This window comes from Lagenorhynchus albirostris, chromosome X (genome assembly GCF_949774975.1).
Source record: "Lagenorhynchus albirostris chromosome X, mLagAlb1.1, whole genome shotgun sequence".
In the NCBI taxonomy this organism is placed as follows: domain Eukaryota; kingdom Metazoa; phylum Chordata; class Mammalia; order Artiodactyla; family Delphinidae; genus Lagenorhynchus; species Lagenorhynchus albirostris.
In genome coordinates, this window is record NC_083116.1 from 71,951,142 (window position 1) to 71,967,556 (window position 16,415).

Sequence of the window (16,415 nt, forward strand, 5' to 3'; positions counted from 1 at the left end):
TGTCAAAAGCTTTTTCTGCTTCCATTGAGATGATCATATGGTTTTTATTCTTCAGTTTGTTAATATGGTGTATCACATTGATTGATTTGTGTATATTGAAGAATCCTTGCATCCCTGGGGTAAACCCCACTTTATCATGGTGTATGATTCTTTTAACGTGTTGTTGGATTCTGTTTGCTAGTATTTTTGCATCTGTATTCATCAGTGATATTGGTCTGTAGTTTTCTTTTTTTGTAGTATCTTTGCCTGGTTTTGGTATCTGGTTGATGGTGGCCTCATAGAGTGAGTTTGGGAGTGTTCCTTCCTCTGTGGTTTTTTGGAAGGGTTTGAGAAGGATGGGTGTTAGCTCTTCGCTAAATGTTTGATAGAATTCACCTGTGAAGCCATCTGGTCCTGGACTTTTGTTTGTTGGAAGATTTTTAATCACAGTTTCAATTTTATTACTTGTGATTGGTCTGTTCATATTTTCTGTTTCTTCCTGGTTCAGTCTTGCAAGGTTATATACCTTTCTAAGAATTTGTCCATTTCTTCCAGGTTGTCCATCTTATTGGCATAGAGTTGCTTGTAGTAGTCTCTTAGTATGCTTTGTATTTCTGCAGTGTCTGTTGTAACTTCTTTTTCATTTCTAATTTTATTGATTTGAGTCCTCTCCCTCTTTTTCTTGATGAGTTTGGCTAATGGTTTATCAATTTTGTTTATCTTCTCAAAGAACCAGCTTTTGGTTTTATTTGCTATTGTTTTATGTGCTATTGTTTTCTTTGTTTCTATTTCATTTATTTCTGGTCTGATCTGTGTGATTTCTTTCCTTCTGCTAACTTTGGGTTGTGTTTGTTCTTCTTTCTACAGTTCCTTTAGGTGTAAGGTTAGATCGTTTATTTGAGGCTTTTCTTGTTTCTTGAGGTAGGCTTGTATAGCTATAAATTTCCCTCTTGGAACTGCTTTTGCTGCATCCCATAGGTTTTGGATTGTGTTTTTATTGTCATTTGTCTCTATGTACTTTTTGATGTCCTCTTTGATTTCTTCAGTGATCTCTTGGTTATTTAGTAATGTATTGTTTAGCCTCCATGTGGTTGTGTTTTTTACGTTTTTCTCCCTGTAGTTCATTTCTAATCTCATAGCGTTGAGGTCAGAAAAGATGCTTGATGTGATTTCAATTTTCTTAAATTTACTGAGGGTTGATTTGTGACCCAAGATGTGATCTATCCTGGAGAATGTTCCGTGCTCACTTGAGAAGAAAGTGTAATCTGTTTTTGGATGGAATGTCCTATAAATATCAATTACATCTATGTGGTCTATTGTGTCATTTAAAGCTTGTGTTTCCTTGTTTATTTTCATTTTGGATGATCTGTCCATTGGTGTAAGTGAGGTGTTAATGTCCCCCACTATTATTGTGTTACTGTCAATTTCCTCTTTTATAGCTGTTTGCAGTTGCCTTATGTATTGAGGTGCTCCTGTGTTGGGTGCATATATATTTATGATTGTTATATCTTCTTCTTGGATTGATCCCTTGATGTAGTGTCCTTCCTTGTCTCTTGTAATATTCTTTATTTTAAAGTCTATTTTATCTGATATGAGTATTGTTACTCCAACTTTCTTTTGATTTCCATTTGCATGGAATATCTTTTTCCATCCCCTCACTTTCAGTCTGTATGTGTCCCTAGGTCTGAGGTGGGTCTCTTGTAGACAGCTTATAGATGGATCTTGTGTTTGTATCCATTCAGCAAGCCTGTGTCTTTTGGTTGGAGCATTTAATCCATTTACGTTTAAGGTAATTAACGATATGTATGTTCCTATGACCATTTTCTTAATTGTTTTGGGTTTGTGTTTGTAGGTGCTTTTCTTCTCTTGTGTTTCCCACTTAGAGAAGTTCCTTTAGCTTTTGTTGTAGAGCTGGTTTGGTGGTGCTGAATTCCCTTAGCTTTTGCTTGTCTGTAAAGCTTTTGATTTCTCCATAGAATCTGAATGAGATCCTTGCCCGGTAGAGTAATCTTGGTTATAGGTTCTTCACTTTCATCACTTAAAGAGTATCGTGACACTCCCTTCTGGCTTGTGGAGTTTCTGCTGAGAAATCAGCTGTTAACCTTATGGGAATTCTCTGGTATGTTATCTGTCATTTTTCCCTTACTGCTTTCAATAATTTTTCTTTGTCTTTAATTTTTGCCAATTTGATTACTATGTGTCTCGGCGTGTTTCTGCTTGGGTTTATACTGTATGGGACTTGTTGCGCTTCCTGGACTTGGGTGGTTATTTCCTTTCCCATGTTAGGGAAGTTTTCGACTATAATGTCTTCAAATATTTTCTCTCGTCCTCTCTCTCTCTCTTCTCCTTCTGGGACCCCTATAATGCGAAAGTTGTTGCATTTAATGTTGTCCCACAGGTCTCTTAGGCTGTCTTCATTTCTTTTCATTCTTTTTTCTTTATTCTGTTCTGCAGCAGTGAATTCCATCATTCTGTCTTCCAGGTCACTTATCCGTTTTTCTGCCTCACTTATTCTGTTATTGATTCTTTCTAATGTAGTTTTCATTTCAGTTATTGTATTCTTCATCTCTGTTTGTTTGTTCTTTAATTCTTCTTGGTCTTTGTTAAATGTTTCTTGCATCTTCTCGATCTTTGCCTCCATTCTTTTTCTGAGGTCCTGGATCATCTTCACTCTCATTCTGAATTCTTTTTCTGGAAGGTTGCCTATCTCCACTTCATTTAGATTTTTTTGGGGGGGTTATCTTATTCCTTCATGTGGTACAAATCCCACTTGGCTTCAAAGTCTGATTCTCTAGGAATTCCTCCTTCCGTTGCCGGACCCCCAGGTTGGGAAGCCTGACATGAGGTTCAGAACCTTCATTCCAGTGGGTGGACTTCTGTTGTATAAGTGTTCTCCAGTCTGTGAGTCACCCACCCAGCAGTTATTGGATTGGATTTTCCTGTGATTGCGCCCCTCCTACCGTCTCATTGTGGCTTCTCCTTTGTCTTTGGATGTGGGGTATCTTTTTTGGTGAGTTCCAGTGTCTTCCTGTCGATGATTTCCAGCAGCTCGTTGTGATTCTGGTGTTCTCACAAGAGGGAGTGAGAGCACGTCCTTCTGCTCCACCATCTTGTTTCCTCTCTCTACTTTTGCTTTTTAAATATAAGCAAATAGGTATTTATTCATATCTCTGCCTGCCCCGAGTGTCTTAGATAATTGGTAGTATTCCATATGTATACTTTTCTCCACCTTTTTTTTTACCCAATTTAACATTATATCTGACAGATCACTCCATAGCAGTATATAGAGATATGCGTTTTTGTTTTTTTTTTAGCTACATAGCATTCAGTTGGTGCATGTAACTTGTCATATTCAAGCAGCCCTCTTTGATGGACATTTGGATGTTGCAGTGAATTGCCTTGTGCATATATCTTTTCCTATTTTAAGGCTATTGCTTGTAACCATTTTTGTTTTTACTTCTCACGTTTACTTTCATATATCTTAATCATATGGTTGTATCACTGTATTAGTTTGCTAGGGGTGCCATAACAAAATACTATACAGTGGGTGGTCTAAACAGTAGAAATTTATTTTCCCACAATTGTGTCCAATATCATGATCCAAAATCAAGTCCAGGATCAAGGTGTTGGAAGGTTTGTTTTCTCCTGAGGCCTCTCTCCTTGGCTTGCAGATGGCTGCCTTTTCTCTGTGTCCTCATATGGCATTTCCTCTGTGTGGGCACACACCTGGTGTCCCTTTGTGTGTCCAAATTTCTTCTTAAAAGGACACCAGTCAGATTGGATTGGGGCACACCTAATGGTGTCATTTTAACGTCATCATTTTGTTAAAGGCCCTATCTTTAAATACAGTCACATTCTGAGGTACTGGGAGCTGGGACTTCAACTTATGAATTTTTTGGTGGGAGGGGTCGACACAATTCAGCCTACAATAATTAAATCTTGATTTATCAGCTCCGTATATGATCTGTTTCTTTCTGTTATGATAGATGAAGATTTATCTCATCATATATTACCTCCCCTACTCCTTTCAGTTTTTGTTAATGATACTGTTTTTAATTTATTTTATTTATTATTATTTTAATTGAAATTTATTTATTTTAATATATTTAAGTTTTTATTTCTCCATCAGTTTTGGAGAGTATATCTTTACTTTCAACTCTGTGAAGATATTAGTACCTTTATCATTCTCTCTCCCTTTCCCCACCATTACCCTTCCAACTTCTGTTACCTCTCACATTTGCATTTTTGGCTTTATTGATTTCAAAGAATGGAACCTAAAAGGAACATTTTATCGATTATGACTACTGTTTAATTCTGTGGATAATAATGGTATTTCTCTTTTTATGTTTCCATCTACTTGCTGTCTTAATTCTATTTCCTTAGGTATTCTGTTTGTTGAGTGTGATGTCCTTTCATATTATTGGTTACCCTCAAACATTTGGTGATTCTTGCTTGTATTTAATTTGAGATTCCTTGATAGTCTTCTGTGTCACACTATTTACTGTAACTGAATCCAGTGACTGATGGAGAATTAAGATCAGAGGTTTTGCATTGACCTGTGTTGTCAGCCACCTGGAACTCTGTTTTTCTCTAGCCTAAGTGATTGTACTTACTGTTCCTTTATGGGGAGGAGGGGAGAATATATCTGTTGGGGATGAAGCCTACTGCCTGATACTCCTCCTGTTCATATCCAGAATGTTTCCACATTTTGCATTTTCGTGCATTTTAGGATATGGGATTTTGCCTCATTCCATTTGCTGTTTTTCAGAGGTTCTTCATTATTTCATATCAACTGAAAATGCCCCTTATTTTTCAGGACTATTATTAATAAGAAAAATATGTATATTTTTCTTTTATTTCTAGAAAATATATATAAATCCCTAGAAAGGATATATATATATATATATATATATATATATATATACTATATCATATAAATATATATATATATCCTTTCTAGGGGTTCATAGTATATAAAATTTATAGTATATATTATATATATATATCATAGTATGTACTATATACACATCATTTCTAGGGATTTATAATAGAAGGGGTGGCTGTAGTGTGTGCTCAATCCTCTATCTTGATTCAGTCCTTGTTTGCTTCCACAGTATTTGTGCATATTACTTAACTATTTATTTAGGTGTCTGTCAGTTATAATACTGTGAGCTTCTTCAGGGTGCCTGGCATGTAAAGGATACATAATAAACGTTTGCTGGATTAAGAAAAATTTTATTAGAGACATAGTTAAAAACTAGAACCGAGGTATGTTGACTTACAGTCTAGTGCTTATCATATAACTTTCTTCAAGTATGTGAGGCATTAAGTTTTTCTTTTTAAGATGGTGGTAGGAGTTTATTAATTTATTTTTGCTGTGTTGTGTCTTCGTTTCTGTGCATGGGCTTTCTCTAGTTGTGGCAAGCGGGGGCCACTCTTCATGGTGGTGCGTGGGCCTCTCGCTATCGCGGCCTCTCTTGTTGTGGAGCACAGGCTCCAGACGCGCAGGCTCAGTAGTTGTGGCTCACAGGCCTAGTTGCTCCGTGGCATGTGGGATGCTCCCAGACCAGGGCTCGAACCCGTGTCCCCTGCATTAGCAGGCAGATTCTCAAGCCCCGCGCCACCAGGGAAGCCCCAGGCATTAAGTTTTAGAACTTTCTCTTCCTGTCTCAATTACCTCAATGTTTTCTTTTAGTATTTTCTTAGAAGATGTGTTTTCAAGTATATTAATTTTTTATTATTGCTTTTCTTAAGACCGTTTCTCTTTAATTATGGAGTTCTGAGGAGAGCACAGAAGTCTAATAAATGCTGTTAGTTTTTTGTTTTCTGTGGATTACACTACTGAATATGAACAGAGGATTAAATATTTTCTCCAATATAATCCTCAGTCAGTTTTGAAGAGGTGTGAGTTTTTAAAAATTATTTTCTAACTTCTTTCTTCCAGCTGAATATGAAAACAGGAAAAGGATGGGTGGATGGTGGAAATGCTGTGATCGCTGATGAATTTTTTCAAGCTGCCATGGCTGTAAGTTACCATTGATTTTTAGCTGTGGCAGTTATTAGTAACAATTGTGGTTATTCTCATCATTACATTGTATTGTGGTTTATTTTCCAGGGTCTGGAGAAGTTATATGTCAAATTAATGCAGAGTTGCTCCACTGAGGTCCATGTGACTATGCAGAAGACTGCTACGGAGAGTGACCTTTTCAGAGTGCTTTCTTACCAAGCAGAGTCAGTAGGTATCATAGTCAGTAGGGCCTCACAGTGGGGCATTTTATATACGTAAATGCAAAAGTGATGACATATAACCTATTAGAAGAAAGTCAGGTGTCATTGGTCTTTTATAGGATATTATATTTGGCCTTTTAAATCTCTGTTTTATATCTGAAGGTGACATTACTAATGGTGATTGGTACCTATCGGGGTGGGTGAGATTGAAAAGACTTATATAACTAATCATCATTTTCAACCACTGCATGTAATACTTATCATTTATTTGTGGCAGTGGCTTCTACTTGAAATACCTGTCTCTGTGGATATCTTACATTCACAGTCTACCTAAAATATTTGCCCAAAAAGAGCCTTCACATTTGCAATTATTCTGGGTTGTTTGCTGATGTTTTCTAAAAGTCTGCTGGTGTCAGTGTTCAGAGTTGTACTTTACCTCAGTTTGGCTTGTGGGTTTTCTTCTTTTGTCACCATGCAGTTAGGTGTGCATTTTCAGTTGAAAAAATGTAAGCTGTGATGAGTTTACTCTCTGAAATTATGTAATTCTAGAAATGAAAGAGACCTTAAGAATCATCTAGCGTAATCTTAGTTTTATTTAAATAATAAATAATAATAATAAATAATAATAATAAATCTTAATAATAATAAATATATAATAAATATAATATATATATAATAATTATATATAATAATATATATTATATTATATATAATAATTATATATATAATTATTATATTATATATTATAATAATTATTATAGTATATATTATATACATTAATATATATTATATTAATATATATTATAATAATATATAATATATAATATATTATTATATAATAATTAATATATTAATAATTAATATAATATATAATATATAATATATATAATATATTATTATATATTATATTATAATAATAATTATTATATTATATATTATAATTATAATATATATATAATAATTACATATATAATAATATATATAATATATAATAAATAAATATATAATAAATAAATAATAATAAATAATAATAATAAATCTTAGTTTTATTTCTTAACATCTTCATCATATTTATAATTTGTATACTATAAAATTAACACATTTTAAATGTACAATTCAATGGTTTTAGTATATTCATAGAATTGTACAACCTTCACCACAGTCTTAAGTTTAAAACATTTTCATTACCCCAAAAGAAACCCCCTATCCATTAGCAGTCACTCCCTATTCCTCCTGACCCCAGCACTAGCAACCACTAATATACTTTCTGTCTTTATAGATTTACCTGTTCTGGGCATTTCATATAAATGAAATCATACAATATTTGATCTTTTGTGATTAGCTTCTTTTACTTAGCATGTTTTCAAGGTTCATCTATGTTGCAGCATGTATCAATATTTTTATTACTAAATAATGTTATACTGTATGGATATACCAGATTTTGTTTATCCATTCATCTATTGATGAACATTTGGATTGTTTCCAGTTTGGGGCTATTATGAATAACTCTACTGTGAACATTCATGTACATAGTTTTGTGTGTACATTTTTACATTTGTCTTGGATATATACCTTGGAGTAGAATTGCTGAATAACATTATTACTCTATGTTTAACCTTTTGTGAAACTGCCAGACTGTTTTCCACTGTGGCTGTACCATTTTACACTGCCACTAGTCTCTGAGGGCTCCAATTTCTGCATATCTTTGAGTTTTATAGATTTAGCACTTACATTTAGGTCTTTGATCCATTTCAAGTTAATTTTTGAGTATGGCATGAGGTGGGAGTCCAGCTGCATTCTTTTGCATATAGCTATCCAGTTGTCCCAGCACCATTTATTGAAAAGACTATTCTTTCCCCATTGAATGGTCTTAGCACTCTTGTCAAAAATTGATTCTGGCGAGGCTCTGGAACTCTTATTTGACTTTGTGGCGTGGAGAGTTTGTGAGGTGGTGTTATCCCGGTTTTACAAATGAGGAGCCTGAAGCTCAGATAGAATGCCCTAAAACCAATAACAGATTGAGTAAATAATACTTAAATAAGAAGGCTACTAGAGGAGAACTTCAGGATGGCAGAGGAGTAAGACGTGGAGATCACCTTCCTCCCCACACATACATCAGAAATACATCTACATGTGGAACAACTCCTACAGAACACCTACTGAATGCTGAAGAAGACCTCAGACTTCCCAAAAGGCAAGAAACTCCCCACGTACCTGGGTAGGGCAGAATAATAAAGAAAAAACAGAGACAAAAGAATAAGGATGGGACCTGGACCTCTGGGAATGAGCTGTGAAGGAGGAAAAGTTTCCACACACTGGGAAGCCCCTTCCCTGGTGGAGACAGCAGCTGGTCAGGGGAAGGTTTGGGGCCGTGGAGGACAGCGCAGCAACAGAGGTGCAGAGGGCAAAGCAGAGAGATTCCCACACAGAGGATTGGTGCGGACCAGCACTCACCAGCCTGAGAGGCTTGTCTGTTCACTTGCTGGGACGGGCGGGGGCTGGGAGCTGAGGCTCCGGCTTTGGAAGACAGATCCCAGGGAGAGGACCGGGGTTGGCTGTGTGAACACAGCCTGAAGGGGGCTAGTGTGCCACAGCTAGCCAGGAGGAAAAAGTCTGGAACTGCCTAAGAGGAAGGAGACCACTGTTTTGGGGTGCACGAGGAGAAGGGATTCAGAGCACCACCTAAACAAGCTCGAGAGACGGGTGTGAGCTGCGGCTATCAGCGCGGGCACCAGAGACGGGCATGAAACGCTAAGGCTGCTGCTGCAGCCACCAAGAAGCCAGTGTGCAAGCACAGGTCACTATCCACACCTCCATTTCCAGGAGCCCGTGCAGCCTGCCACTGCCTGGGTCCTGTGATCCAGGGACAACTTCTCTGGGAGAAGACACGGCACGCCTCAGGCTGTTGCAGCGTCATGTTGGTGGTCTCTGCTGCCGCAGGCTTGCCCCACATTCCATAACCCTCCCTCCCCCCCGGCCTGAGTGAGCCAGAGCCCCCTAATCAGCTGCTACTTTAACCCCGTCCTGTCTGAGTGCAGAACAGACACGCTCAGGTGACCTACACGCAGAGGCGGGTCCAAATCCAAAGCTGAACCCCAGGAGCTGTGTGAACAAACAAGAGAAAGGGAAATTTCTCCCAGCAGCCTCAGGAGCAGCGGATTAAATCTCCACAGTCAACTTAATGTACCCTGCATCTGTGGAATACCTGAATAGACAACGAATCATCCCAAAATTGAGGCGGTGGACTTTGGGAGCAACTGTAGACTTGTGGTTTGCTTTCTGCATCTAATTTGTATCTGGTTTTATGTTTATCTTAGTTTAGTATTTAGAGCTTATTATCATTGGTACATTTGTTTATTGATTTGGTTGTTCTCTTCCTTTTCCTTATATATATATATAGATAGATAGGTAGATACTTTTTTCCTTTTTCTCTTTTGGTGAGTGTGTATGTGTACACTTCTTTGTGTGATATTTTTCTATATACCTTTGCTTTTACTGTTTGTTCTAGGGTTCTGTTTGTCCTTTTTTTTTTTTAGTAGAGATTTTAGTGCTTGTTATCATTGGTGGATATTTTTTTGGTTTGGTTGCTCTCTTCTTTCTTTTTTTCTTGCTTTGCTTCTGAGCCGTGTAGCTGACAGGGTCTTGGTGTTATGGCAGGGTGTCATGCCTGTGCCTCTGAGGTGGGAGAGCCAAGTTCAGGACATTGGTCCACCAGAGACCTCCCGGCTCCACGCAATATCAAACAGCGATAGCTCTCCTGGATATCTTCATCTTGACGATAAGACCCAGCTCCACTCAACGAACAGCAAGCTACAGTGCTGGACACCCTATGCCAAACAACTAGCAAGACAGGAATACAACCCCAGCCATTAGCAGAGAGGCTGCCTAAAATCATAATAAGGTCACAGACACCCCAAAACACACCACTGGTCACGGTCCTGGCCAGCAGAAAGACAAGATCCAGCCTCATCCACCAGAACACAGACACCAGGCCGCTCCACCAGGAAGCCTACAGAACCGACTGAACCAACCTTAGCCACTGGGGGCAGACAACAAAAACAACGGGAACTATGAACCTGCAGCTTGCGAAAAGGAGACCCCAAACAGAGTAAGTTAAGCAAAATGAGAAGACAGAGAAACACACAGCAGATGAAGGAGCAAGGCAAAAACCCATGAGACCAAACAAATGAAGAGGAAATAGGCAGTCTACCTGAAGAAGAATTCAGAATAGTAACAGTAAAGAAGATCCAAAATCTTGGAAATAGAATGGAGAAGATATAAGAAACCTTTAACAAGGACCTAGAAGAACTAAGAGTAAACAATGATGAATAACACAATAAATGAAATTCAAAATTCTCTAGAAGGGATCAATAGGAGAATAACTGAGGCAGAAGAATGGATAAGTGACCTGGAAGGTAAAATAGTGGAAATAACTACAGCAGAGCAGAATAAAGAAAAAAGAATGAAAAGAATTGAGGAGAGTCTCAGAGACCTCTGGGACAACATTAAACGCACCAACATTCAAATAATAGGTATCCCGGAAGAAGAAGAGAAGAAGAAAGGGACTGACAAAATATTCGAAGAGATTATAGTTGAAAACTTCCCTAATATGGGAAAGGAAATAGTTAATCAAGTCCACGAAGCACAGAGGATCCCATATACAATAAATCCAAGGAGAAACATGCCAAGGCACATGTTAATCAGACTATCAAAAATTAAATACAAAGAAAAAATATTAAAAGCAGCAAGGGAAAAACAACAAATAACATGGAAGGGAATCCCCATAAGGTTAACAGCTGATGTTTCAGCAGAAACTCTGCAAGCCAGAAGGGAGTGGCAGGACATATTTAAAGTGATGAAAGGGAAAGACCTACAGCCAAGATTACTCTAGCCAGCAAGGATCGCATTCCGATTTGATGGAGAAATTAAAACCTTTACAGACAAGCAAAAGCTAAGAGAATTCAGCACCATTAAGACAGCTTTATAACATATGCTAAAGGAAATTCTCTAGGTAGGAAATACAAGAGAAGGAAAAGACCTACAGTAACACACCCAAGACAACTAAAAATGAAAATAGGAACATACATATTGATAACTACCTTAAATGTAAATGGATTAAATGCTCCAACCAAAAGACATAGACTGGCTGAATGGATACAAAAGCAAGACCCGTATATATGCTGGGTCACTTCAGACCTAGGGACACATACAGACAGAAAGTGAGGGGATGGAAAAAGATATTCCATACAAAGGGAAATCAGAGGAAAGCTGGAGTAGCAATTCTCATATCAGACAAAAGAAAACCTAAAGAGTATTACAAGAAACAAAGAAGGACACCGTGTAATGATCAAGGGATCAATCCAAGAAGAAGGTATAACAATTGTAAATATGTATGCACCCAAAATAGGAGCATCTCAATACATAAGGGATATGCTAACAGCCATATAATGGGAAATCGACAGTAACACACTCTTAGTAGGGGACTTTGACACCCCACTTTCACCAATGGACAGATTATCGAAAATGAAAATAAATAAGGAAACACAAGCTTTAAATATATTAAACAAGATCGACTTATTTGATGTTTATAGGAAATTCCAACCAAAAACAACAGAATACAGTTTCTTCTCCAGTACTCATGGAACATTCTCCAGGATAGATCGTATCTTGGGTCAGAAATCAAGCCTTGGTAAATTTAAGAAAATTGAACTTGTATCAAGTATCTTTTCCGACCACAGTGCTATGAGAGTAGGTATCAGTTACAGGGAAAAATCTGTAAAAAATACAGACACATGGAGGCTAAACAATACACTATTTAATAACCAAGGGATCACTGTGGAAATCAAGAAATACCTAGAAACAAATGACAATGAAAACAGGATGGCCCAAAACGTATGGCATGCAGCAAAAGCAGTTCTAAGAGGGAAGTTTATCGCAATACAATCCTACCTTAAGAAACAAGAAACATCTCAAACAACCTAACCTTTCACGTAAATCAGTTAGAGAAAGAAGAAGAAAAAACACCCAAATGTAACAGATGGAAAGAAATTATAAAGATTAGATCAGAAATAAATGAAAAAGAAATGAAGGAAACAGCAAAGATCAATGAAACTAAAAGCTGGTTCTTTGAGAAGATAAACAAAATTGATAAACCATTAGCCAGACTCTTCAAGAAAAAAAGGGAGAAGACTCAATAAAATTAGAAATGAAAAAGGAGAAGTAACAACTGACACTCCAGAAGTACAACGGATCATGAGAGATTAGTACAAGCAATTATATGCCAGTAAAATAGACAACCTGCAAGAAAGGGACAGATTCTTAGAAAAGCACAACCTTCTGAGACTGAACGAGGAAGAAATAGAAAACGTAAACAGAGCAATCACAAGCACTGTAATCGAGACTGATTAAAAATCTTCAAACAAACAAAAGCCCAGGACGAGATGGCCTGACAGGCGAATTCTATCAAAAACTTAGAGAAGGGCAAACACCTATCCTTCTCAAACTCTTCCAAAATATAGCATAGGGAACGACACTCCCAAACTCATTCTATGAGTCCGCCATCACCCTGATACCAAAACCAGACAAAGACATCACAAAGAAAGAAAACTACAGGCCAATATCACTGATGAACATAGATGCAAAAATCGTTAACAAAATACTAGCAAACAGAATCCAACAGCACATTAAAAGGATCATACACCATGATCAAGTGGGGTTTATCCCAGGAATGCAAGGATTCTTCAGTATATGCAAATCAATCAATATGATAAACCATATTAACAAATGGAAGGAGAAAATCCATATGATCATCTCAATAGATGCAGAAAAAGCTTTTGACAAAATTCAGCACACATTTATGATAAAAACCCTCCAGAAAGTAGGCATAGTGGGAACTTACCTCAACGTAATAAAGGCCATATATGACAAACCCGCAGCCAACGTTGTTCTCAGTGGTGAAAAACTGAAACGATTTCCACTAAGATCAGGAAGAAGACAAGGTTGTCCACTCTCGCCACTGTAACTCAAAATAGTTTTGTAAGTCTTAGCCACAGCACTCAGAGAAGAAAAAGAATGAAAATGAATCCAAATCGGAAGAGAAGAAGTCAAGCTGTCACTGTTTGCAGATGACATGATACTATGCAAAGAGAATCCAAAAGATGCTTCCAGAAAACTACTAGAGCTAATCAGTGAATTTGGTAAAGTAGTAGGATACAAAATTAATGTACAGAAATCTCTTGCATTCCTATACACTGAGGAAGAAAAATCTGAAATAGAGATTAAGGAAACACCCTCATTTACCACTGCAACAAATAGAATAAAATAGCTAAGAGTAAACCTACCTAAGGAGACAAAAGACATGTATGTAGAAAACTGTTAAGACACTAATGAAAAAAATTAAAGATGATACAACCAGATGGAGAGCTATATTACGTTCTTGGATTGGAAGAATCAGCATTGTGAAAATGACTGTACTACCCTAAGCAATCTACAGATTCAATGCAATCCCTCTTAACTTCCCAATGGTATTTATCACAGGACTGGAACAAAAAATTTCACAATTTGTAGGGAAACACAAAAGACTCCGATTAGCCAAAGCAGTCTTAAGAAAGAAAAACAGAGTTGTAGGAATCAGGCTCCCGGTCTTCAGACTATAGTACAAAGCTACAGTAATCAAGACAGTATGGTACTGGCACACAAGCAGAAATATAGATCAATGGAACAGGATAGAAAGCCCAGAGATAAACCCACGCACATATGGTCACCTTATTTTTGATAAAGGAGGCAAGAATATACAATGGAGAAAAGACAGCCTCTTCAATATGTGGTGCTCGAAAAACTGGACAGCTACATATAAAGGAATGAAATTAGAATACTCCCCAACACCACGCACAAAAATCAGCTCAAAATGGATCAAAGACCTAAATGTAAGGCCAGGCACTATCAAACTCTTAGAGGAAAACATAGGCAGAATACTCTGACATAAATCACAGCAAGATCCTTTTTGGCCCACCTCCTTGAGAAATGGAAATAAAAACAAAAATAAACAAAGGGTACCTAATGAAAGTTAAAAGCTTTTGCACAGCAAAGGAAACCATAAACAAGACCAAAAGACAACTCTCAGAATGGGAGAAAATATTTGCAAGCAAAGCAACTGAGAAAGGATTAATCTCCAAAATTTACAAGCAGCTCATGCAGCTCAATATCAAAAAAACAAACAACCCAATCCAAAAATGAGCAGAAGACGTAAATAGACATTTTTGCAAAGAAGATATACAGATTTCCATCAGACACATGAAAGGATGCTGAACATCACTAATCATTAGAGAAATGCAAATCAAACCTACACTGAGGTATCGCCTCACACCACTCAGAATACCAGCATCAAAAAATCTAGAGACAGTAGATGCTGGACAGGGTGTGGAGAAAAGGGAACCCTCTTGCACTGTTGGTGGGAATGTAAATTGATAACAGCCACTATGGAGGGCAGTATGGAGGTTCCTTAAAACTACAACCGTGCAATCCCACTACTGGGCATATACCCTGAGAAAATCATAATTCAGAAAATGTCATGTACCACAGTGTTCATTGCAGCTCTATTTACAATAGCCAGGACATTGAAACAACCTAAGTGTCAGTCAACAGATGAATGGATAAAGAAGATGTGGCAGATATATACAGTGGAATATTATTCAGCCAGATATATACAGTGGAATATTATTCAGCCATAAAAAGAAAGAAAACTGAGTTATTTGTAGTGAGGTGGATGGACGTAGAGCGTGTCATACAGAGTGAAGTAAGTCAGAAAGAGAAAAACAAATACTGTATGCTTACACATATATATGGAATCTAAAAAAAAAAAGAGGACTGAAGAACCTAGGGCCAGGGCAAGAATAAAGATGCAGACATAGGGAATGGACTTAGGACACAGGGAGGGGAAACGGTAAGCTGGGAGGAAGTGAGAGAGTGGCACGGACATATATACAGTACAAAATGTAAAATAGATAGCTAGTGAGAAGCAGCTACATGGCACAGGGAGATCAGCTCGGTGCTTTGTGATCACCTAGAGGGGTGGGATAGGGAGGGTGGGAGGGAAGCGCAAGAGGGACGAGATATGGGAATATATATGTATAGCTGAATCATTTTGTTATAAAGCAGAAAGTAACACACCATTGTAAAGCAATTATGCTCCAATAAAGAAGTTAAAAAGAAAAAGCCCCCAAAAAGGCTATAATTTTTAGATCTGTGTCAACTAAACATAGGAGGAATAGAGAGTTACAATAATGTTATCTTTGAAACTAAAAATCAAGTTTAATGATCTAGAGAACAAATCAAATTGATCTAATTTGGCCACTGTTTTTAAAAATTTTACCTCTATTTATCAGTCTGGGATTGCACCGCCTTTCCGATTCCAAAGGCTGTTCCAACCAAGAGCCTTTTGATGAGGAAATGACACAGGGAATGGAGTGTAATAAAATACCAAGTGTGTTATTTTGAATTATTCTCATGCTTTAGAATGGAAATACTTTAAGCTTTGTTAAAATGGTGCAATTTTATATTTTCCATTTGACTACCTTAAAACGTTCATTGTCTTTTAATGAAACTACAGGGGGCAAGAGCAGAGATGAAAAGATGTGATACTGTAAAAGGGATGGCTTTTAGCTTCTAGTACTTGAGTGAAGACACTACAATAAAGTAAGATGGAGTGCAGCAACAAGTTTTGTGCCTTGAAGCCTCCTCTTCTCTGTGGCAGTGATTTGGAGTTAATTTGTGCAGCTTCTCAATAAAAGACTTTGTGTTTAAAAAAAACATTAATTGATCCTAAATGTGAGGGTTTATTTCTGGACTCTTGATTCTCTTCCATTGATCTATATGTTTGTCCTTTTACCAGTGCCACACTGTCTTGATTACAGTAGCTATGTAGTCAGTTTTGAAATCAGGAAGTGTGAGTTTCTAGCTTTGTTATTTTTCAAGGTTATTCAGCTCTTCTGGGTCTCTTGCATTCCCATATGAATTTTAGGATATGCCTGTCAATAATTGCAACAAATCAGCTGGGATCCTGATAGGAATAGCGTTCAATCTGGATCAGTTTGAGGAGTATTGCTATCTTAATAATGTTAAGTATTCTGATCCATGAATATGAGATATCTACCCATTTATTTAGGTTTTGTTTAATTCCTTCTTATTTTTTAAATGATGAAACTGAGGTT

At 37.2% G+C, this 16,415-nt stretch overlaps 1 protein-coding gene across 1 annotated transcript in view; it reads left to right on the forward strand.

Moving 5' to 3' along the window:
• The window catches only part of TEX11 (testis expressed 11), a 353,939-nt gene that overhangs the window by 56,305 nt on the left and 281,219 nt on the right, over positions 1-16,415 (forward strand). The window contains exons 8-9 of the mRNA XM_060137334.1: positions 5,924-6,004; positions 6,095-6,214. Coding sequence (XP_059993317.1) covers positions 5,924-6,004; positions 6,095-6,214 — 201 coding nt within the window. The remainder of the gene's footprint in view (positions 1-5,923; positions 6,005-6,094; positions 6,215-16,415) is intronic.